The following is a 24,906-nucleotide window of genomic DNA, read 5'->3' as shown; positions in this document are numbered from 1 at the left end:
CAGCTCTTGTTTGTGATCTCGTTACAGTTCTCACATTATCATCCGCACTAGAAGAGATGGGAGCCTGGGGTGTCTGATCACAGAAAATCCTTTACATATAAAGGGGGTGAAAGCCTCTTCACAAAGCACAACACAGCTTGTTTATGTAAAAGTGTGTACATTGCACAGGGAGTGTGATTCAGGTAACAGTGTGAGTGTTGTATGACAGGAGCGGGCAGTCTTAGTTGCTGAGACATGAATCTCTGACGGGTGCATCTTTAACTCTTTCAACGGTTTGAGAGCGGGTGGCAGCCTCAAATTCTTGGGGCACAGATACCAACAGCTTCCCTCATAATCTTTACTTTTTGCATCTACAGTTGGTGCAGATGCCACCTAAGAGAGTAACCTTTCCAGCTAGGTAGTGTGCTTTCTGGAGTCAGTCTGCTTTGCTTTTCCCAAACTTTGGTCAGCAAAGGTAAATGTGTCTTCTACTAAAGTGTGCTTAGCATGATTTTGGTAACGTGGCTTGAGCAGAATGGCCTAAGGGGCGCTCGAAGGTAAAGAAAAACAGTGGAAGTCACAAATTTCAATACAGTTTATTAAAAATAGACAAGGAACTTAAAGATTCAAACCAAGTTTAGAGCAAAAAGAATATTTAATAATTATTCAGAAGCAAAATCTAAAGGTGGACAGTGATTTAAGGATTATTAATCAGCAAAAACAACTGTCAAAACCAAACAAAAAGGTAAATGAATAAAAAACCAGCAGTTCCACTGAATCAAACAGGAAGTCACCTACAAAATTGTAGCTGACTTTGGTAGCTATGCTCGAGAGGACAAAGATAAGTTTAGTCTCTGGTGATGATTAACACTGGAATTTGATGCAAGGTTTTTGGCTGAATCAGTATCAGAAGGTGACGAGCTGCACAGAAGTGGCTTGAAGTGCAAAATTCTCACAGAGTAGAGTTGGGCTAGCAAGTTGAACCTGAATCCACAGTCATCAAAATGCGGGAAACTTCAAGCAGTTACAACAGCTGCGAAGTCTTCCGAGCTTCCAAGTTATGGGAATGGTTCAAGGTTGATGATAAGAGCCAAAGCATGGAACGTGGCAGGCCAGAGGCATGGTTAAGGGGATAGCAGGTTCCATTTGAAACAAAAAGAAGATGGAAAGAGGCCACTCGTGTGGTTCTTTGTAATACGAGGCTGTGTCCTTTTGGAACAGAAGTCATTAGGACTATTTAGGGTAGAGCCAAGAGTGGTTTGCATATGGCTGGCCTCGTCTGTAGTTACACAGAGACTAGAGAATGATGTGGCGGGATGTTGCCGAGATTAGCTACCAGTTCATCCATCACCTTTAGTTTTTCTCAATAATAATCCCTACATGGTACAGACATGAACAGATGTTGGTCCCATAGAGACCTACGACAAAGGGACTCCTGCTGCAGCCCCCTGGTGAGGCTCATAAGGCTGGAAACAGTTTGAGGTTACATGCATTCCAGACCCTTGGGGGCGTGGCCTCAAAGTTCAGGATCCAATGGACTTTGTGGGTCAGTCATTGCTTATAAACACTCAGCAAACAAAACACGCTGAATGGAATGAGGCCACAAATAGTTACAAAAGAATGAGGTTAATTCAAGCATTTCCATCCCTCGCTGCGTGCTTTTCTCAGTAGAGTTTGTAGGACAATCAATGGAGCGGTGTCTTTGTGGCTGCTTCATGTAAATGTTTTGTGATGCTGAAAGCTCCTCCTCGGGTTGACAGTGAGAACCTTTTATTCTCCCACATTGTCTCTCTTATATAGAAAGGTTACATTTACAACTAAAGTTTTTGAAACATTGAGAGCACGAGTCATTTTCTTTCTCATTGTGGGTTCTCTCTTGTTGAATGAAACTGAATCTCCAGCAGACGCTTCCCAGGCATTTAGAACAATGACTAGGTTTTTTCCAGGTAAGTTCTCGCAGGTTGAGTGAGACCAGATTTCCGACTTAAACTTTTCCAGCATTCAAAGAGCTAAAAAGGTTTTTGCCCAGTGTGAGTTCTCTCATGGTAAGTGAGAGTTGTTTTAAATCTGAAGCTTTTGGGGCATTCAGAACACTGATACCTTTTACGCCCAGTGTGGGTTCGTTCATGCACAGTAAGGTTGTATTTCTGACTGAAGCTTTTACAGCACTCAGAGCTCTGATAAGGTTTTTTCCCAGTGTGAGTTCTCTCATGGTAAGTGAGAGTTATTTTCCGACTGAAGCTTTTCTGGCAATCAGAGCACTGATAGGGTTTGAGCCCAGTGTGGGTTCTCTCATGTTGAGTTAAACCGGATTTGTGATAGAAACCTTTTTGGCATTCAGAACACTGATACGGTTTCTGCCCAGTGTGGGTTCTTTCATGCACAGTAAGGTTGTATTTCTGACTGAAGCTTTTCCGGCACTCAGAGCACTGATAAGGTTTTAGTCCAGTGTGAGTTTTCTCGTGTTCAATTAAACTGGATCTCTGACTGAATCCTTTCTGGCACTCAGAGCACTGGTAAGGTTTTTGTCCAGTGTGAGTTCTCTCATGTTCAATTAAACTGGATCTCTGACTGAATCCTTTCCGGCACTCAGAGCACTGGTAAGGTTTTTGTCCAGTGTGGGTCCTTTCATGTACAGTAAGGCTGGATTTATGACTGAAGCTTTTACAGCATTCAGAGCACTGATACGGTTTCTGCCCAGTGTGGGTTCTTTCATGCACAGTAAGGTGGGATTTCTGACTGAAGCTTTTACAGCATTCAGAGCACTGATAAGGTTTTTGCCCAGTGTGGGTTCTTTCATGTAAAGTGAGATTGGATTTGTGATTGAAGTGTTTCTGGCATTCGGGGCACTGATGGGGTCTTCCTCCAGCGCTAGTTTTCTCATGTTTAGTGAGGTGGGATTGATGACTAAAGCTGTTCTCACAGTCATTGCTCTTATTCGAGTTGTTTGTTTCTCCAAGTTGGCTTTGTTCCTGGATACATGCCATCTTAAGACTAAATTTGATTTCTGATTGTGTACTTGTTTATGTTACAACTCAGCATTAACTTCTAAAGTACATTTCAGATGCTCTTCTTAACATATATTTAACTAATGATAGTTTTTACCTGGAGATCATTGTTCTACCTTTAAAGGCACCAATCTAACTTGTCTTATTAACTTTCACCGAGGAGCCCCTTGTATTGATTAAGATGCCCTCATGGATTCATTTTCTCCAAGTTATGCCCTGGTGAATTCCCTCTAGTTGAATTAGTCTTATTTAGTGATTCTAGTTTATCACATTTGATTTAGGAGTTTTAAGGTCTTTGGGCTTTAGTGTTTGCCTGTTAGGTATGTTTGTTCATACCAGTAATGACCGATGATTAGGGCATGCCAGGGTGGTTTATGAATTATCAATAGCGTAACACTGGGCCCCTTTATACTTTCTGTGCCAGAATATGCTTTTTTGTTCATTGGTTAATGATCGACTTTGGAGTTACAGGACACTTTGAAACCACTCGGAACAACCCAAGAGACAGAGTTGGTGGGGGAAAATCTTCCTATATTGGAAATGGTAATCCAGCATCTTTGCTGTAACGACATCTGAGAAAGTGTATTTACAATGACTTTCTTTTAAACAACCTTTTCTCTCCTCTCATCTTCAGGAGACAGAGACAAGAGCTTCCGCTTGTAAACCAGGGATATTAGTCTTTTTGACGGTTCTGTCACATCACAACACGTCTACGGATGCTGATCTGTTGGGGAGGATTTGCGTCTCCAAAGCATTTCTCATAAACCATCAAACAGAATTTACAACACTGAGTTTTCTCAAGTGCACTGTGTAGGTATCAGTTGTGGCCAATGTTCTCCTCAATCTCAGTTCCTGACCCTTGATAAACATTTATGGCCATTTTACTACAGGGATTTGACAACTTTCACATTCACCATTTTCTTCTGCACCAACATCCTCACCATTCCTGGCACATAGAATGTGTTTTCTTCTCAAGAGCTCGAGAATGTTTTAACTTTCCTTGAAATAATCCTTTTCGTTGTGTTTCACTAAATTTAAACCTTCTTTTTTCTCTTCATGCTTCAGTCACCTGTAGAAATGGAGTCAAAAATTGTAAATAAACACAAAGAAAAAATATTTGTGACCTTATACTTTGCACAAAGAAAGTATGGACAAAAACAAGCCAGGAAATGAGTTGAGTATCATTTCTGATAGTGGTGAAACAGCTCGGGGACACTGTAGATCGGGAGCTTTGGATTACTGGAGCTCATGGATGTGATAGAAAACGTAATTAATATTTAAGAAAGTAACACAAGTTGCACATATATTGTGACACAGATTCTCAGAAGCAGCCAACACTGAAAATTTTCAATTTCTGTGGCAAAAGCTGGCATCACAATGAGATATTTGAAATAATTTTAATGAATTATCAGATGTTATTTACTCCCCTGCCCACCTAGACTGTTAATCTATTCCTTTTTCCAGTGATCTAGGAAGGGACATTTTATTGAACAAAGAAATTCACCTTGTTGTAATCACTGATTTAAATGCCACTGTAGACTGACGCTGTGTCCAGTTAGCTCAGTGGAATTCACTATTTCAAATTGTGCGGATGATAAGGACTTACTTGGTGGCCCAGAACTCATCATACTCCTCCGACAGGACCCAGGCACTGCAACCCCTGATACACCATCACAGTCTGAAGTACCAACCACCATGAGCGCCTTTCCTCTGAACATTACTTTCTCTCCATTAGAGGTCGAGCAAGCCATACGAGAGAGTGCTAATTCAAAAGCCCCAGGGCCTGATGGAATACCGATTGACATATTCAAAGAAAATATAGAACTCTGAGCTCCACTCTTGACAAACGTATTGAATACTTACAGTCAAATAGGTGTCCCTGCCACATGGCACGAAGCAATTGTAATCCCTATCTACAAAAAAGGTGATAGGCAGGACCCAAAATCATATCGACCCATTTCACTCCTTGACTCCCTGATGAAGGTAGCAGGCAGGATTTTATTGGTAAAACTGCAAACCTGCGCCAAATGCAAAGGGGTTCTTTCTAAACTCCAATATGGTTTTAAGAGTGGCCTGGGCACGGTCGAGCAGAGCTTAAATTTGGCACTGATTATGAATAAATACACGACTGTCAAGAAAGGGAACTTGTTTCTGACGTTTGTCGATCTAAGCTCGGCTTTTGATTGCTTGGATCACAATCTGTTATGGAACACCCTGACTAAGATGGGGATAAACCCACATGTTTTGAATTTCATCAAGGAACTCTATAGAGATGCAGGTGCCACAGTACGATATGTTTGAATGTTGAATGTTTGTATTTTATATAGCGCACTTCTACCCGGAGGCCTCGTAGCGCTGTATTCATACCGCTGCGGAACCCATCCTGGCTTTCCTGTGAAATGTCCACTCCTGGGCACCCCCAAGGTGAAGCCAGGCATCCACAGCGCTGCTGGGGCCGTTGTGGAGATTAAGCAAGCTATTGCCCAGAGTCACAGAGTGGGACCCATGATTAGACTAGGCACCGAGACGAGAATTATCAGGTCCGGGGAAATTGAGCCCAAGACCCGCCGAGGCGGGAATCGAACCCTGGTCCCGGTGCCAGACCTCTGCATCAGAGTCTGCCGCTCTAACCATTGAGCCACACTTCTCCAATGGCAAAAATGGAGAATTAACTAAAAAGTTTGCCAAAGAAAAGGGCGTACGGCAGGGCTGTATTCTTGCCCCTTTTCTTTTTAATTTATATATAAACGGAGTAGCAGATTTTTTAACAAATTTGGAAGTTGACTACCCTAAAATTAACGGCGAATCGGTACCACTACTCTTATATGTCGATGACGCCGTTATCATGTCACGTACCCAGATAGGCCTGTAGAAGGCTCTAACTGGCTTTTCAACCTTCATGAGTAACAGAGGGCTGAAGATTAATGTGGGTAAAACTTTCACTATGTGTTGTACCCCAACAAACAACACTAAAATTGACTGCAAAACCTTTGTGAATAAATCAAAGATAGGTGTGACAAAAACATTCACTTACTTAGGCATTACTTTTAATAATAGGGGCACATGGTCCACAGCCATTACCACTCGCAGCCTGGCCCTCACCCGCACCATAGGCGACTAAAACAATTTGCAAAGAGACTGGGGGGGAAACCAGTCGATTCTCTGCTTAAGATCTACGCAGCGAAGTGCGTCTCAACTGCAACATATGGTGCAGGCTTATGGGGGACGGCCGACTGCACAGAAATTCAAACATTAGAAAATGCTTTTTTTCGGTTTTTGCTTGCAGTCCCAAGATCCATCTCCACGACCGTATGCCACAAAGAATTAGACCGAGTCCACATCATAGATATCATAAAGATAACCCCAGTCATGCTGTGGCACAAGATATGGTCCTCCAAGGAGACAGCCTTCAGTAGGGATGTTATCCAAGACTGCATGAATCAATCAGCTGCTACTAGGTTCACCTGGCTATCTTATGTAAAAAAAAATGTTATACTCTATTGGCCATCCAGATCTGTATACGACACCAAGTATTTGTACGCAAATGCCCAAGAAAGTTCTAAAGGAAATTTGTCTTAGGTTATTAGAAGACAGGCGGTGGTTTACTGATGCTAATAAACCTACGGTTACTTCCCACCGTCTCATTTCTCATGGGCCAGGTCTACATCCATACCTGGAATTGGCATTCCCTAGTTATCATAGAATGCTACTGACACGGATGAGAACAGACTGTTTTTATAGACTGATATCTTTCCCCGTTATAAATGACTGGTCTGCCTCCTTAATTAAATGTCCTTGTGACGACATATCAACCCAGTCAAACATTCATTGCATTTTCTTTTGCAAATACTACGAGTGGGGAAGGAAGCGCTATCTGCTACCCATTCTCAAGACTTGGGGATTGAGGCAATGTAAACCAGCTTTGATTAGATTTTACCTATTACAAGATGAACCTACTATACACGCAGCGGTTGCTTTTTTGAAGTATGCAGTAAGATGCAGAGGGACGATGGTTTAATGTTTGGAAACTGTTTGTATTATACTGTACATTATGACACTCCATAGTACTATACAAACTACCCAGGTCCCCTCTGCTGTAGATTTCTTTTTAAATACGCAGTAAGACGCAGAGGGACGAGGGTTAAATGTTTACAAATTGTTTGTACGCTGTATTATATTGTACCTTATTACATTTTTATAGTACATTACAAACTACCCAGGTCCATTCTGCTTAACCCTTTTAACCTTCTTAACTGTTTTAAGACTTGCTTTTTAATATTCTTAATGGAAATATTAGGATGTCTAGAGTAATAATATGCCTAATGTATGACATGGATGTAGAGTATTTATAACTAATGTGCTTTTATGGTTTTTTTGTACAAACACCGAATAAAGCTATCTTTGATTTGATTTGATTTGAGAAAAAAACAGCACGACAGTAAAGAAAACGAAAAAGGGTCTAGAAAAGAAAAACACAAAACAGAAGAAAGAGAAAAAAGGCTATCTTCCACTCTCACCACATGTTCCAGCACAGGGAACTGTGCAGCAGATTCTTGTGAACCCATAAGTTACTTCTAAACACAGTGCCCCCAAGATCAGCACCAGGTGCGGCTCCACCGGTTGCACCATCCTAAAGCAAGCCTTGTGTGCATGTGTGTCCACACACATATACTGTGCCTTTTGCTTGTAGTAGATAAGACAGAAAAGGATAGTTTAGGAGGACGTAAAGAGATGGAAGTCAGATCAAGAGAGAATAGACGCCAAAAGAACAGTCAGAGGGGGGAGAGTATCACATGGTGTAGAGAAGACAAATGTGCCAATAGTTAAGGAACTGCTGGGCAAAACTGACTTAAGAAGGAACTGGACCTGCACTACACCCCCAACATTTCCAGAAGGAATGTGGCTCCATCATATTATTATCAGAAGGTTGATAACAACAAGAATAGTGCACAGAGGGAGTCAAATGTTGAAGTGGAAGAGACAAAAACAAAACAGAGATCAAGAAAGGGAATAGAGAAAGAAGAAACAGGGGAAAAGGAAACTTAAGAGTTATAGGAATCCTTACCTGACAGTTATATTATATTTTGTTCCTCCAAGGGTGGCAGCCACGCTGCACTGCCTGGTCATCCCAGAATACCTTGAAAGGAAGTAAAGAAATAGTTTTGCGTCACACGACTATCACACTTCATCACATTTTACAAATAACCGTCCTGAACTTACAAAACAAAAGAATCCCTTGTTCTCTGGAGGCCATTGTGAAGCAAATATGGGTATGAATAAATACTTTTTTGGTTCACCAAGAACCATGATTCCTTGCTGGAAAAGGTCTCTGTGAATATAGAGTGCACCCACAGTCTCAGAGAACAAACCCTAACAACCCAGTCCACTTCTTCATAACCCCCATCTTTCCATTTGCAGACCATGAAACTTGCAAATCAAAACAATCTTGTTCACAAAAGGCCTGTTAAAGTCCTTGGACATAATTCTGCCCCGTTAATAAATTAGTCAACCAGACTCTTATATTTATACAAACCATGCTCTCTGAGCAACAGCAATTCAAGTTCAAGCTGATACAGAGTTTGAATGCTGAGCAATGGAAGCAACAAAGCTTCAATGTGTTGGCGCTTTTTATCTATAACTTATCTGAAGGGATGATGCGGAGGATCAGTATAAATAAATCCTTCACGAGACAAAGCTTGGAACATTGAAATATTTAGACCTCCATTGAAGACAACGGAGCAGCAGCAGCCTACACAACCTGATATAGGCCCGCTGCTCTCAACATTACAATGTCCTAATACACATACTCGGCCTCTCTGAAGTATAGGGATTGGGCAGGAGAAGGCAGAAGATAGAGCCTGCAGCAGGGTACACAGGAGCCTCCCTCCTTCCTCCTCCAGTAGCTCGCAGTGTCACTGGTGTCTCGGAAGGAGGGGTGTTCTGTTCATCTCCTGTATCTCCCCGGCTCACCTGAATGATGAAAAGCAGTTTAGCCGAGCCCGGGGAGAGCCAGGGGCTGACTTCAGCATCCTTTAACAGCTATTGCTGTGAATGTTCAACAATTAACTGCCATGGTCCTGCATGTGGCTGTTAACTGTTCAACATTACCACTTACAGCAGTTCGTAGTACCGGAGGTGTTTTAAGCCCCTGGTCTCCCCGGACACTGTTGTTTTATTAATTGACACATTCTGCCCACATGGGGCAAACAGTTTAATGAACTTATAGTCAGCCGTAGCAGGCAACACTGCCCATTAAAGGACCGCTCCCTTGGTAAAGGCCCTTGCCTTTGGAGCTACAACAAGCTACAAAGCTATATTAAAGGTTTCAAATAATTACTGAAGGCATAAACATGGGTACTCAGTCAGAGAAATAATTATCATAATATTTGCAGGCGGATCACATAAAAGTAACATCTAAAGTATATCAAAAGCCAGAATCAGAAATAATTCTCGATGTAAAGTCAATAGACAGACAACCACAACCACCACAACAAATGTGTGCTAAGAAATAAGAAAACGTTTTTCTATAATATCAAATAGCACACCGACATAGAATCTGCTTTTTTAAAAATCAAGAAAAAGTTCTTAAGTTCAATATCAGTAAGAGGACTGACATGTAGTCTGCCTTTAGGAAAATGATAAAATAAAACAATTCCAGCAAATATCCCAAAGCAGTCATTTTATACGTTTTTAGACAGAGAGAACACATTATTGACATGGTTCATGATGAGTTAAAAATTACATCAATCAATGAAAGTTCATGAAAACATGGCACAACAAAATGAAATTTAATAAACCACACCTACAAAATGAATAATGAATTGTGACTCTTCCCCTAAAAGCCACAAGTCATTTTACAAGGTTATTCCCTAACATAATAACTGGATCTTAATCACAGTTTAAGTTTGTGGCCATTCATTTATGGCCCAATTTGTACAGGAACATTTGCTGACAGCTTATTAGTTGTTTATTTGAAATGCTTACAACTTGGACTCCTTTCCCAAGAGGGGTGGGTTGGGAGCTGCCGTCAGTCTGACTGTGGAACGGGAGGCACATTCATTGATTAAAAGAGATGCTGGATTGCCATTTACTTCTTCTACAAAAGGGCCACTCTGGGTGACCTCTAGGACTGCACCAAGCATGCAATCCTTCTCCCATCTCAGGCACCGTCATTGAGTCTGATTCAGTCCAGTAGAAACTCCTAGTGCAGGAGGAAGTTGTGGAAAATCCTTATTAATCACTGAAGGATTTTGTTGAAATACTGAATTTGTTGAGAATTTGGCGTTCTATTCTGCACTGGGCTGTGGGACTCTCTGGACTGAAGGCATGTTCCAATATATCTGCCTTTTATTCTGCATGCTCGGCACAGAGGCCAGTTGGGCTGGGACCATTGACTGTGACATCGCATTCTGTGCCATCTGATTCATGTTCCAGTTTCCCAGGTTCCTGCAAACATCGCACCGATCATGTCTTATTCTGCACATTATTAGTGTTTGAGGTATTTAAATTGCCACTGTTAGTAAACCCTATACCCTAAGCAGGGCCGGACTGGCCGTAACGGGCTTCCGGTTTTTCCCCAGGAGGCTATAAGAGTGGGGACCGATTGTTCAGTGCTGGGAAACATATTGGTCACTCAGGGCTGGTTTTGCTGTGGTGCTGCTATATCACCCCCAGCAACAAAAGAGGCAGGGAGCTGGTTCGTCAAAATTGTCAGGCCTGGTTTGGGTTCCCAGTCCGGCCCTGACCCAGAGGAACAACATTTCCTCCTTCCACATACTGAGCATCATTATTCTGTACACCAACGCCGTGCATATCCAAATTCATACCAGCAACAAACCCAGAATCAAAACAAGAATACAATCCGTGAGAACCACTTTCGTCACCCATCTGGAAAAATGTTGTCTGAGCTCTCATTATTTTTATTTTTATCTTCTTCTGCTTAATAATACAATTGTCACTACAGTACTTTGGTTACAACAAAGTCTCATCCAGACAGGCCAGGAGAGGCCCCACCTTCTATGAACCACCCAAACACAGGACAGGCCTCACCTCATCTGCACCCCTGGACAGGCCTCACCTCCTCGGCACCCCTGGAAAGGCCACACCTCCTCTGCACCCCTGGACAGGCCTCACCTCATCTGCACCCCTTGACAGGCCTCTCCCCTTCTGCACCCCTGGACAGGCCTCTCCCCTTCTGCACCCCTGGACAGGCCTCACCTCCTCGGCACCCCTGGACAGGCCTCACCTCCTCTGCACCCCTGGACAGGCCTCACCTCCTCTGCACCCCTTGACAGGCCTAACCTCCTCTGCACCCCTGGACAGGCCACACCTCCTCTGCACCCCAGGGCATGCCTCACCTCCTCTGCCCACCTGGACAGGCCTCACCTCCTCTGCACCCGTGGACAGGCCTCACCTCCTCTGCACCCCTGGACAGGCCTCACCTCCTCTGCACCCCTGGACAGGCCTCACCTCCTCTGCACCCCTTGACAGGCCTAACCTCCTCTGCACCCCTGGACAGGCCTCTCCTCCTCTGCACTGCTAGACAGGCCACACCTCCTGTGCACCCCTGGACGGGCCTCACCTCCTCTGACCCCTGGGCAGGCCTCACCTCCTCTGCACCCCAGGCCTCACCTCCTCTGCTCCCCTGGACAGGCCTCTCCGCCTCTGCACCCCTGGACAGAGTTCTCCTCCTCTGCCCGGCTAGAAAGGCATCACCTCCTCTGTACCCCTGGACAGGCCTCTCCTCCTCTGCACCCCTGGACAGGCCTCTCCTCCTCTGCCCCCCTGGACAGGCCTCTCCTCCTCTGCCCCCCTGGACAGGCCTCACCTCCTCTGCACCCCTGGACGGGCCTCACCTCCTATGCAGCCTGGACAGGCCTCACCTCCTCCTCACCCCTGGACAGGCCTCTCCTCCTCTGCACCCCTGGACAGGCCTCACCTCCTCTGCCCCTTCCTCACCTCTTCTCCACCTCTGGACAGGCCTCACCTCTTCTGCACCTCTGGACAGGCCTCACTTCTTCTGCACCCCTGGACAGGCCTCACCTCCTTGCACCCCTAGACAGGCCTCACCTTCTTGCACCCCTGGACAGGCCTCACCTCCTCTACACCCCTTGACAGGCCTCTCCTCCTCTGCACCTCTGGACAGGTCTCACCTCCTCTGCACCCCTTGACAGGCCTCTCCTCCTCTGCACCTCTGGACAGGCCTCACCTCCTCTGCACCCCTGGAGCTGCCTCACCTCCTCTGCACCCCTGGACACGCCTCATCTCCTCTGCATCCCTGGACAGGCCTCTCCTCCTCTGCTGCCCCTGGACAGGCCTCACCTCCTCTGCACCCCTGGGCACGCGTCACCTCCTCTCCACCTCTGGACAGGCCTCACCTCTTCTGCACCTCTGGACATGCCTCGCCTCCTCTGCACCCCTGGACAGGTCTCACCTCCTCTGCACCCCTCTGGACAGGCCACACCTCCTCTGCACCCCTGGACAGGCCTCACCTCCTCTGCACCCCTGGACAGGCCTCACCTCCTCCGCACCAGGGTACAGGCCTCGCCTCCTCTGCTCCCTCTGGACAGGCCTCTCCTCCTCTGTAAACCTAGACATGCATCTCCTCCTCTGCACCCCTGGGCCTGCCTCACCTCCTCTGCACCCCTGGACAGGCCTCATCTCCTCTGCACCCCTGGACAGGCCTCTCCTCCTCTGCACCCCCTGGACAGGCCTCACCTCCTCTGCACCCCTGGACAGGCCTCACCTCCTCTGCACCCCCTGGACAGGCCTCACCTCTTCTGCACCCCTGGACAGGCCTCACCTCCTCTGCACCCCTGGACAGGTCTCACCTCCTCCGCACCCCTCTGGACAGGCCACACCTCCTCTGCACCCCTGGACAGGCCTCACCTCCTCTGCACCCCTGGACATGCCTCACCTCCTCTGCAACCCTGGACAAACCTTGCCTCCTCTGCACCCCTGGACAGGCATCTCCTCCTCTGCACCCCTGGACAGGCCTCACCTCCTCTGCATCCCTCTCCTCCTCTGCACCCCTGGACAGGCCTCTCCTCCTCCGTACCCCTGGACAGGCCAATCCTCCTCTGCACCGCTAGACAGGCCACACCTCCTCTGCACCACGGTACAGGCCTCTCCTCCTCTGCACCCCTGGACAGACCTCATCTCCTCTGCTCCCTCTGGACAGGCCTCTCCTTCTCTGCCCCCTGGCCAGGGCTCACCTCCTCTACTCCCTCTGGACAGGCCTCTCCTCCTATGCACCCCTGGACAGGCCTCACCTCCTCTGCTCCCTCTGGACAGGCCTCTCCTCCTATGCACCCCTGGACAGGCCTCTCCTCCTATGCACCCCTGGACAGGCCTCTCCTCCTATGCACCCCTGGACAGGCCTCTCCTCCTCTGCACCCACCTGGACAGGCCTCTCCCCCTATGCACCCCTGGACAGGCCTCACCTCCTCTACTCCCTCTAGACAGGCCTCTCCTCCTATGCACCCTGGCTAGGGCTCCCCTCCTCTGCCCCTCCTCTGGACAGGCCTCTCCTCCTCTGCTCCCCTGGACAGGAATAATCTCCTCTGCGCCCCCCTGGACAGGCCTCGCCTCCTCTGCAGCCCTTGCACAGGCTCACCTCCACTGTAACCCCTGGACAGGCCTCTCCTCCTATGCACCCCTGGACATGCCTCACCTCCTCTGCACCCCTGGACAGGTCTCACCTCCTCTGCACCCCTCTGGACAGGCCACACCTCCTCTGCACCCCTGGACAGGCCTCACCTCCTCTGCACCCCTGGACAGGCCTCACCTCCTCCGCACCAGGGTACAGGCCTCGCCTCCTCTGCTCCCTCTGGACAGGCCTCTCCTCCTCTGTAAACCTAGACATGCATCTCCTCCTCTGCACCCCTGGGCCTGCCTCACCTCCTCTGCACCCCTGGACAGGCCTCATCTCCTCTGCACCCCTGGACAGGCCTCTCCTCCTCTGCACCCCCTGGACAGGCCTCACCTCCTCTGCACCCCTGGACAGGCCTCACCTCCTCTGCACCCCCTGGACAGGCCTCACCTCTTCTGCACCCCTGGACAGGCCTCACCTCCTCTGCACCCCTGGACAGGTCTCACCTCCTCCGCACCCCTCTGGACAGGCCACACCTCCTCTGCACCCCTGGACAGGCCTCACCTCCTCTGCACCCCTGGACATGCCTCTCCTCCTCTGCACCCCCTGGACAGGCCTCACCTCCTCTGCACCCCTGGACAGGCCTCACCTCCTCTGCACCCCTGGACAGGTCTCTCCTCCCCTGCACCCCTAGACAGGCCTCTCCTCCTCTGCATCCCTAGACAGGCCTCAGCTCCTCTGCAACCCTGGACAGGCTCTCCTCTTCTGCACCCCTGGACAGGTCTCACCTCCTCTGCACCCCTGGACATGCCTCACCTCCTCTGCAACCCTGGACAAACCTTGCCTCCTCTGCACCCCTGGACAGGCATCTCCTCCTCTGCACCCCTGGACAGGCCTCACCTCCTCTGCATCCCTCTCCTCCTCTGCACCCCTGGACAGGCCTCTCCTCCTCCGTACCCCTGGACAGGCCAATCCTCCTCTGCACCGCTAGACAGGCCACACCTCCTCTGCACCACGGTACAGGCCTCTCCTCCTCTGCACCCCTGGACAGACCTCATCTCCTCTGCTCCCTCTGGACAGGCCTCTCCTTCTCTGCCCCCTGGCCAGGGCTCACCTCCTCTGCTCCCTCTGGACAGGCCTCTCCTCCTATGCACCCCTGGACAGGCCTCACCTCCTCTGCTCCCTCTGGACAGGCCTCTCCTCCTATGCACCCCTGGACAGGTCTCTCCTCCTATGCACCCCTGGACAGGCCTCTCCTCCTATGCACCCCTGGACAGGCCTCTCCTCCTCTGCACCCACCTGGACAGGCCTCTCCCCCTATGCACCCCTGGACAGGCCTCACCTCCTCTACTCCCTCTAGACAGGCCTCTCCTCCTATGCACCCTGGCTAGGGCTCCCCTCCTCTGCCCCTCCTCTGGACAGGCCTCTCCTCCTCTGCTCCCCTGGACAGGAATAATCTCCTCTGCGCCCCCCTGGACAGGCCTCGCCTCCTCTGCAGCCCTTGCACAGGCTCACCTCCACTGTAACCCCTGGACAGGCCTCTCCTCCTATGCACCCCTGGACAGGCCTCTCCTCCTCTGCACCCCTGGACAGGCCTCTCCTCCTCTGCACCCCTGGACAGGCCTCTCCTCCTCTGCACTCCTGGACAGGCCTCTCCTCCTCTGCTCCCCTGGACAGGCCTCACCTCCTCTGCACCCCTGGACAGGCCTCTCCTCCTCTGCACCCCTGGACAGGCCTCACCTCCTCTGCTCCCCTGGACAGGCCACACCTCCTCTGCTCCCCTGGACAGGCCACACCTCCTCTGCTCCCTCTGGACAGGCCTCTCCTCCTCTGCACCCATGGACAGGACTCACCTCCTCTGCTCCCCTGGACAGGCCACACCTCCTCTGCACCCCTGGACAGGCCTCTCCTCCTCTGCCCCCTGGCCAGGGCTCATCTCCTCTGCCCCTCCTCTGGACATGCCTCACCTCCTCTGCTCCCTCTGGACAGGCCTTACCTCCTCTGCTCCCTCTGGACAGGCCTCTCCTCCTATGCACCCCTGGACAGGCCTCTTCTCCACTGAATCCCTGGACAGGCCTCTCCTCCTCTGCACCCCCTTGGACAAGCCTAATCTCCTCTGCGCCACCCTGGACAGGCCTCGCCTCCTCTGCAGCCCTTGGACAGGCTCACCTCCACTGTAACCCCTGGACAGGCCTCTCCTCCTCTGCACCCCTGGACAGGCCTCTCCTCCTCTGTACTCCTGGACAGGCCTCTCCTCCTCTGCTCCCCTGGACAGGCCTCACCTCCTCTGCACCCCTGGACAGGCCTCTCCTCCTCTGCACCCCTGGACAGGCCTCGCCTCCTCTGCTCCCCTGGACAGGCCATACCTCCTCTGCTCCCTCTGGACAGGCCTCTCCTCCTCTGCACCCCTGGACAGGCCTCACCTCCTCTACTCCCCTGGACAGGCCTCACCTCCTCTGCTCCCCTGGACAGGCCACACCTCCTCTGCACCCCTGGACAGGCCTCTCCTCCTCTGCCCCCTGACCAGGGCTCACCTCCTCTGCCCCTCCTCTGGACAGGCCTCACCTCCTCTGCTCCCTCTGGACAGGCCTCACCTCCTCTGCTCCCTCTGGACAGGCCTCTCCTCCTATGCACCCCTGGACAGGCCTCTTCTCCACTGCATCCCTGGACAGGCCTCTCCTCCTCTGCACCCTTGGACAGGCCTCTCCTCCTCTGCATCCCTGGACAGGCCTCTCCTCCTCTGCACCCCTGGACAGGCCTCTCCTCCTCTGCATCCCTGGACAGGCCTCTCCTCCCTCCTCTGCGCCCCTGGACAGGCCTCACCTCCTCTACCCCTGGCCAGGGATCACCTCCTCTGCACCCCTGGACAGGTCACACCTCCTCTGCCCCTCCCCTGGACAGGCCACACCTCCTCTGCTCCCTCTGGACAGGCCTCTCCTCCTCTGCCCCTCCCCTGGACAGGCCACACCTCCTCTGCTCCCTCTGGACAGGCCTCTCCTCCTCTGCACCCCTGGACAGGCCTCACCTACTCTGCTCCCCTGGACAGGCCTCTCCTCCTCTGCACCCCTGGACAGGCCTCTCCTCCTCTGCATCCCTGGACGGTATACAACACTTACAACGCAACTTTTACAACGCACTACCATTACAACAAAACCTTTACAACGCAAAAACCATTACAACGCATACATTTACAACGCATGTTTTTACAACGCATATACCTTTACAACGCATACCATTACAACGTAAGTATTGGTAAGTATATAATTATATTTAAAATGTTATAGGTTTGGGTTTTTGGGTAAAGGGGTATTTTTAGGGTTCAGGGCTAGGTTTGGGTTTTTGGGTAAAGGGGTATTTTTAGGGTTCAGGGCTAGGTTTGGGTTTTTGGGTAAAGGGGTATTTTTAGGGTTCAGGGCTAGGCTTGGGTTTTCGGGTAAAGGGGTATTTTTAGGGTTCAGGGCTAGGTTTGGTTTTTGGGTAAAGGGGTATTTTTAGGGTTCAGGGCTAGGTTTGGGTTTTAGGGTAAAGGGGTATTTTTAGGGTTCAGGGCTAGGTTTGGGTTTTTGGGTAAAAGGGTATTTTTAGGGTTTAGGGCTAGGTTTGGGTTTTTGGGTAAAGGGGTATTTTTAGGGTTCAGGGCTAGGTTTGGGTTTTTGGGTAAAGGGGTATTTGTAGGGTTCAGGGCCAGGTTTGGGTTTTTGGGTAAAGGGGTATTTTTAGGGTTCAGGGCCAGGTTTGGGTTTTTGGGTAAAGGGGTATTTTTAGGGTTCAGGGCTAGGTTTGGGTTTTTGGGTACAGGGGTACAGGGTAAAAATAAAGTAAAATTAAATTTAAATTAAATTAGTTAAATTAAATTAAATTAAATTATAATAATTTTAATTAATTTAGATTAAAAAAATTATTATATACTTACCAATACTTACGTTGTAATGGTATGCGTTGTAAAGGTTTCTGCGTTGTAAAAACATGCGTTGTAAATGTATGCGTTGTAATGGTTTTTGCGTTGTAAAAGTTTCGTTGTAAAGGTAGGCGTTGTAAAAGTATGCGTTGTAACGTCATACATCCTCCCTGGACAGGCCTCTCCTCCTCTGCACCCCTGGACAGGCCTCTCCTCCTCTGCATCCCTGGACAGGCCTCTCCTCCCTCCTCTGCGCCCCTGGACAGGCCTCACCTCCTCTGCCCCCCTGGACAGACCTCTCCTCCTCTGCACCCCTGGACAGGCCTCTCCTCCTCTGCACCCCTGGACAGGTCTCTTCTCATATGCACCCCTGGACATGCCTCTCCTCCTATGCACCCCTGGACAGGCCTCTCCTCCTATGCACCCCTGGACATGCTTCTCCTCCTCTGACCCCTGGCCAGGGCTCACCTCTGCACCCCTGGACAGGCCTCTCCTCCTCTGCACTCCTCTGGACAGGCCTCACCTCCTCTGCACCCCTGGACAGGCCTCTCCTCCTCTGCACTCCTCTGGACAGGCCTCACCTCCTCTGCACCCCTGGACAGGCCTCTCCTCCTATGCACCCCTGGACAGGCCTCTCCTCCTCTGCACTCCTCTGGACAGGCCTCTCCTCCTCTGCCCCCTGGACAGGCCTCTCCTCCTCTGCACTCCTCTGGACAGGCCTCACCTCCTCTGCACCCCTGGACAGGCCTCTCCTCCTCTGCATCCTTGGACAGGCCTCACCTCCTCTGCTCCCTCAGAACAGGCCTCACCTCCTCTGCCCCTCCCCTGGACAGGCCTCTCCTCCTCCGCCCCCTGGATAGGCCTCTCCTCCTCTGCCCCTCCTCTGGACAGGCCTCTCCTCCTCCGCCCCCTGGACAGGCCTCTCCTCCTCCGCCCCCTGGACAGGCCTCTCCTCCTCTGCACCCCTGGACAGGCCTCTCCTCCTCTGCACCCCTGGACAGGCCTCTCCTCCTCCGCCCCCTGGACAGGCCTCTCCTCCTCCGCCCCCTGGACAGGCCTCTCCTCTGCACCCCTGGACAGGCCTCACCTCCTCTGCTCCCCCTGGACAGGCCTCACCTCCTCTGCACCCTTGGACAGGCCTCTCTTCCTGTACCCCCCTGGACAGGCCTCTCCTCCTCTGACCCTGGGCAGGCCTCTCCTCCTCTGCACCCCGGACAGGCCACTCTTCCTCTGCACCCCTGGACAGGCCTCTCCTCCTCTGACCCTGGGCAGGCCTCTCCTCCTCTGCACCCCTGGACAGGCCTCACCTCTTCTGCTCCCCTGGACAGGCCTCTCCTCCTCTGCACCCCTGGACAGGCCTCACCTCCTCTGCACCCCTGGACAGGCCTCACCTCCTCTGCACCCCTGGACAGGCCTCACCTCCTCTGCACCCCTGGACAGGCCTCTCCTCCTCTGCACCCCTGGACAGGCCTCACCTCCTCTGCACCCCTGGACAGGCCTCACCTCCTCTGCACCCCTGGACAGGCCTCTCCTCCTCTACATCCCTGGACAGGCCTCTCCTCCTCTGCACCCCTGGACAGGCCTCTCCTCCTCTGCATCCCTGGACGGTATACAACACTTACAACGCAACTTTTACAACGCACTACCATTACAACAAAACCTTTACAACGCAAAAACCATTACAACGCATACATTTACAACGCATGTTTTTACAACGCATATACCTTTACAACGCATACCATTACAACGTAAGTATTGGTAAGTATATAATTATATTTAAAATGTTATAGGTTTGGGTTTTTGGGTAAAGGGGTATTTTTAGGGTTCAGGGCTAGGTTTGGGTTTTTGGGTAAAGGGGTATTTTTAGGGTTCAGGGCTAGGTTTGGGTTTTTGGGTAAAGGGGTATTTTTAGGGTTCAGGGCTAGGCTTGGGTTTTCGGGTAAAGGGGTATTTTTAGGGTTCAGGGCTAGGTTTGGTTTTTGGGTAAAGGGGTATTTTTAGGGTTCAGGGCTAGGTTTGGGTTTTAGGGTAAAGGGGTATTTTTAGGGTTCAGGGCTAGGTTTGGGTTTTTGGGTAAAAGGGTATTTTTAGGGTTTAGGGCTAGGTTTGGGTGTTTGGGTAAAGGGGTATTTTTAGGGTTCAGGGCTAGGTTTGGGTTTTTGGGTAAAGGGGTATTTGTAGGGTTCAGGGCCAGGTTTGGGTTTTTGGGTAAAGGGGTATTTTTAGGGTTCAGGGCCAGGTTTGGGTTTTTGGGTAAAGGGGTATTTTTAGGGTTCAGGGCTAGGTCTGGGTTTTTGGGTAAAGGGGTATTTTTAGGGCTCAGGGCTAGGTTTGGGTTTTTGGGTAAAGGGGTATTTTTAGGGTTCAGGGCCAGGTTTGGGTTGTTGGGTAAAAGGGTATTTTTAGGGTTCAGGGCTAGGTTTGGGTTTTTGGGTAAAAGGGTATTTTTAGGGTTCAGGGCTAGGTTTGGGTTTTTGGGTACAGGGGTACAGGGTAAAAATAAAGTAAAATTAAATTTAAATTAAATTAGTTAAATTAAATTAAATTAAATTATAATAATTTTAATTAATTTAGATTAAAAAAATTATTATATACTTACCAATACTTACGTTGTAATGGTATGCGTTGTAAAGGTTTCTGCGTTGTAAAAACATGCGTTGTAAATGTATGCGTTGTAATGGTTTTTGCGTTGTAAAAGTTTCGTTGTAAAGGTAGGCGTTGTAAAAGTATGCGTTGTAACGTCATACATCCTCCCTGGACAGGCCTCTCCTCCTCTGCACCCCTGGACAGGCCTCTCCTCCTCTGCATCCCTGGACAGGCCTCTCCTCCCTCCTCTGCGCCCCTGGACAGGCCTCACCTCCTCTGCCCCCCTGGACAGACCTCTCCTCCTCTGCACCCCTGGACAGGCCTCTCCTCCTCTGCACCCCTGGACAGGTCTCTTCTCATATGCACCCCTGGACATGCCTCTCCTCCTATGCACCCCTGGACAGGCCTCTCCTCCTATGCACCCCTGGACATGCTTCTCCTCCTCTGACCCCTGGCCAGGGCTCACCTCTGCACCCCTGGACAGGCCTCTCCTCCTCTGCACTCCTCTGGACAGGCCTCACCTCCTCTGCACCCCTGGACAGGCCTCTCCTCCTCTGCACTCCTCTGGACAGGCCTCACCTCCTCTGCACCCCTGGACAGGCCTCTCCTCCTATGCACCCCTGGACAGGCCTCTCCTCCTCTGCACTCCTCTGGACAGGCCTCTCCTCCTCTGCCCCCTGGACAGGCCTCTCCTCCTCTGCACTCCTCTGGACAGGCCTCACCTCCTCTGCTCCCTCAGAACAGGCCTCACCTCCTCTGCCCCTCCCCTGGACAGGCCTCTCCTCCTCCGCCCCCTGGATAGGCCTCTCCTCCTCTGCCCCTCCTCTGGACAGGCCTCTCCTCCTCCGCCCCCTGGACAGGCCTCTCCTCCGTCGCCCCCTGGACAGGCCTCTCCTCCTCTGCACCCCTGGACAGGCCTCTCCTCCTCTGCACCCCTGGACAGGCCTCTCCTCCTCCGCCCCCTGGACAGGCCTCTCCTCCTCCGCCCCCTGGACAGGCCTCTCCTCCTCTGCACCCCTGGACAGGCCTCACCTCCTCTGCTCCCCCTGGACAGGCCTCACCTCCTCTGCACCCTTGGACAGGCCTCTCTTCCTGTACCCCCCTGGACAGGCCTCTCCTCCTCTGCACCCCTGGACAGGCCTCACCTCTTCTGCTCCCCTGGACAGGCCTCTCCTCCTCTGCACCCCTGGACAGGCCTCACCTCCTCTGCACCCCTGGACAGGCCTCTCCTCCTCGGCACCCCTGGACAGGCCTCTCCTCCTGTACCCCCCTGGACAGGCCTCTCCTCCTCTGACCCTGGGCAGCTCAGGGGGTGGGGGTGGGGGTGGGGTGGGATGGGGTGTGGGAGGGACATCTGATCCATGGATTCATAAATTGCAGCCAAGTGACTTGGCAGCTTCTACCTGAGCTGAAACCTGTCCATGCTCTCTCCTCCTGGGGGCCTGCGGGGGAACAGATCTGGGGTCTGAGGGGGGGTCTGGGGGGGGTCTGAGATGGAGGTAACTGCAAACACAGACAGACAGGGTCCCTTCCTCCTCTGCCGCAGGCTGGACACACCAGGAGAGGCCGGAAGTGATGTCACCGCCGCTGCTGGTACTGTCTCTGCCACCACTGACCCGGAAGAGGAAACCCTTCTCTTTTTCATACAATGTGCAGCTCGGTGGGTTTCATCAGCAGGCGAGGAGCGCCCTCTGGTGGCCGCTGACGGAACCACCGCCTCCAGGCTCCAGGAGTGAATACATTTCACACAAACAAGCATTTATACCTGTAAAGACCTGGGATTTCAGATGTCACGGACCTGAATGGCTTTAAGGGTCAGACAGTTCAAGTACAGGGTCTCACACTTGGCTGCTGCTGAAAAAAAGCATTTACAGCTTCACTTCAGATGAGCATCTTCAAAACACTGATGTAAAGGACTAAAGAGTATTTACAGAAAGGTGACAACTGGAAGTGACAGTCTGTATTTCAATGAACATATCTGTATTACAATGAATATATCTGTATTTCAATGAATATATCTGTATTTCAATGAATATATCAGAATATCAGTCAGTTTTCCAATTAAACTGGGCAGGTTATTTATTCTTTTAAATAATTTATTTGCAGTTGTTCAAATCCACAACGTCCTAGATAGCAAAGTAAACAGAGGTAAATACCATGGAGTTTAAGACACCAGATCAGTGACAATGAGGCATAGGTCATGTGTCAAAGTGACAATTGAAGGAGCTTATTTCTAATTTTCCTGTGTCTGTGGCTTATTTCTTATATTTGATACGGTTTTATATCCTCAAACAAGACTGAAATGTAGGTTCTAATTAGGTTTTGAGTTTCTGGTTTAAGAGCACAACTGTCTCCTAAAATATTAAGATAGCGGTCTCTTGCAGGCTTTGTTTTTTTGTTTACAGTAACCACCATCCTCTCTCAATAAAGATTCACTGACAAAAAATGAAGCAATATATCTTTGAAACAATTAATACCTAAGATAGGGCAACCAAGTATGAACCAGAAATTTCTCACACAGTTTGCATTGTATCATAGAAATGAGTGGGTATTACTGGCCTGAAGAACAGGGCAGGGGCATTTCACTACTCTAAAATATTCTACTCCTTCACATAGGCCCCTATATCACAGTACGCTCGTCATCAATACACCGCTGATTAGTGAGTGCGCCAACTCTTTGTAGCATTGTCATGCAAGCAACCTTGAGTGCCTCGACAGCGACATTAATTCAGACGTGCATATATCAGAGCCCTCAAGCCTCACTCATCACGAGTGACACTAACACATTTGGAGGTCGTGCTGAGGTCTCACACAAACCTGGCCCATTGTTCCAAATTATGGGGATTAATTAGAACTTCACACATGACTATTCGGCACAGAGCAGACCCTCTGTCCCACATTTTGGTGCAAAACTTTTCTCATATTTCCCATGAGTACTGCACACAGTTCAGTAGAATGTTACATTGAATGTCTATTTTAGTGAGACTTGGTTGCAATTTCATCACTTTACATGTGTGCTGATTATGTCTATAAATTCAGAAATGTCTCTTCCTTTGGAATTGTCAAAGTCAAATGTTAAGTGACACCACTCCCTGTGTCTTTTTAAATACCTCATTTCTCTATTGCTTTTTCATACAGTGAGCATATTACAGGGATGGAAGTTTATCGATCCAGCAGAGTCCAAGATACTGTGTAAACTAGAACTTGTAAGAAGACATTGAAAACAGGAAAAACAATAAATGAAATAACCCCTCTAGATAGAGGTGATGTGGCTCAGAAAATCCCGCAGATGATCAAGTGACGTCCTGCAGTGCAACCTTGGAGGGCCAAAAGTTGGTGTGATCTCCTGGGTGCCACTACAGAGGTCCTTGTGCTCGGGGAGAGTGTAAGACCGGACCCGGGTGAGCTCATGGTAATTACCCACCTGCCGAGTGAAGGAGCAGGCCTGGGGCAAAAGTAGCAGTCTGGGAAGCCTTGGAGGGCTCGGGCAGCGTTGCTAGAGGGTGTGAAACAGGGTTGTGTCCTGGTGTCCAGTCTTGAGGCGAGAGTGGTCTCCAAAGATACGCTGGCCCGGGAGTGGTGCATGCGTGTGTGCGTGCACGCGGTCTGCTCTTTTTCTAAGCACATACCTGTGCTTGTGGCGTGCTCCTGCGCGCTCCTGCAAGGTACATGCACGAGTATGTGCTTGGAATAAGAGCTGAACGACGGCTGAAGGTCTCCAATGCAGTACATGAGCGCTGCGTAGGCGATAAATAAAAATGCTTACAGGTATAGATGACATAAATCCCTCACCTTGACGTCACCTTTGCCTTATGTAACAATTTCTATACACTGATTTGCATATGTATGATTCATTGTCTCCGCCCTACACTGGTATAAGAGATACTATGAAACAAATGCAATACATGTGACAGAGGAGCTATGGAGAGATAAGAGGCACTGTTGGAGGGTGATGGTGAAGAAATCCTGGAGGAGCCCCAACAAAAGATAGTTGTATCCTGCTACACAGTAAGGTCATCATTTACTATGCTGTAAAATAAAATATAAAATATATAATGACAAATGTATCTGAAATGCACCATTTTTTCAAAATTTTATTTGGAGGAGGGGACAGCCCCCCAAAGCTCCCTTTGTAGAGGTCAGGCTCACTCGCTACACTTGGTGCGCACAGTGGAGGGACTGTTCCGACAACATTTGCCAAGGCTGCCTTGGGTTTCCAGTACAGCCCTGGCAGAAGCAGGAGCCTCATACCGCAAAATAAAAGCAAACATTGAAAAAAGTTAGTTGCCGAGGTGCAGCACCAACCTTCCCATTAAAATCTTTAGATTTTTTAAAACGTTTTCAATTATAAAATAATCAAATCTTTAGCTATTAGAGTATTTGTTTGGTATGCACTTGTTTGTTTATTTTTCACGAACTTCTGTTTTAATTTTTGAAATTTAAATAGTACAAATTGCTTTGGGGTCCCTGGCTTCCAGTAGTGACTTACTGGGGATCCTCAAGAGTCAAAAGTTTGGGAACCACTGCCTTAGTAGATCTTGCTCCGACACTGATGTAAATGGCAATGCTGCCCAAGCATGATGTGTTTACATATGTCACACATATTATGTCATTGATGCTCCCTGCAACCTGTATCCCTCATTGAGTTTCCTCTTGTCGGTGTTTTAAAAGAATAAAACATAAATTAAAAAGTAATTAACTTTCACCAGCTGCAATCAAATGTTTGTGAGATAATGAGATGCAAACATACCTCCATCCTGCACATCCTGGGACTAGACTGCTGGAAACAGATCAATGGGAAATGAGACAGATTTGGAGGTGAACAAAACACTGAAACTTCACCT

The 24,906-nt window shown here is 49.7% G+C and overlaps 1 protein-coding gene across 2 annotated transcripts; it reads right to left on the bottom strand.

Annotated features, from left to right (window-relative positions):
- Window positions 1-559: 559 nt before the first annotated feature.
- Window positions 560-24,906, bottom strand: LOC144806118 (uncharacterized). Of its 2 annotated transcripts, none has more exons than XM_078672549.1 (3): window positions 24,813-24,906; window positions 8,053-8,124; window positions 560-4,056 (listed from the first exon to the last, which is right to left on the bottom strand). In XM_078672549.1, exon 3 carries the CDS (start codon window positions 2,964-2,966, stop codon window positions 1,989-1,991), a length of 978 nt encoding a protein of 325 aa, XP_078528675.1. In that variant the 5' UTR covers window positions 2,967-4,056; window positions 8,053-8,124; window positions 24,813-24,906; the 3' UTR covers window positions 560-1,988. The 2 variants fall into 2 exon arrangements, with proteins under 2 accessions (XP_078528675.1, XP_078528676.1); XM_078672550.1 differs by lacking the exon at window positions 24,813-24,906 and adding an exon at window positions 21,466-21,595.

The sequence above is a fragment of the Lissotriton helveticus genome (genome assembly GCF_964261635.1).
Source record: "Lissotriton helveticus chromosome 1_1 unlocalized genomic scaffold, aLisHel1.1 SUPER_1_unloc_47, whole genome shotgun sequence".
Lineage (NCBI taxonomy): Eukaryota > Metazoa > Chordata > Amphibia > Caudata > Salamandridae > Lissotriton > Lissotriton helveticus.
This window is presented reverse-complemented; position numbering and strand designations above follow the sequence as displayed.

Coding starts and splice junctions, on each gene's coding strand:
- LOC144806118 (XM_078672549.1), bottom strand. CDS start 2,966: ATGGCATGTATCCAGGAACAAAGCCAACTTGGAGAAACAAACAACTCG.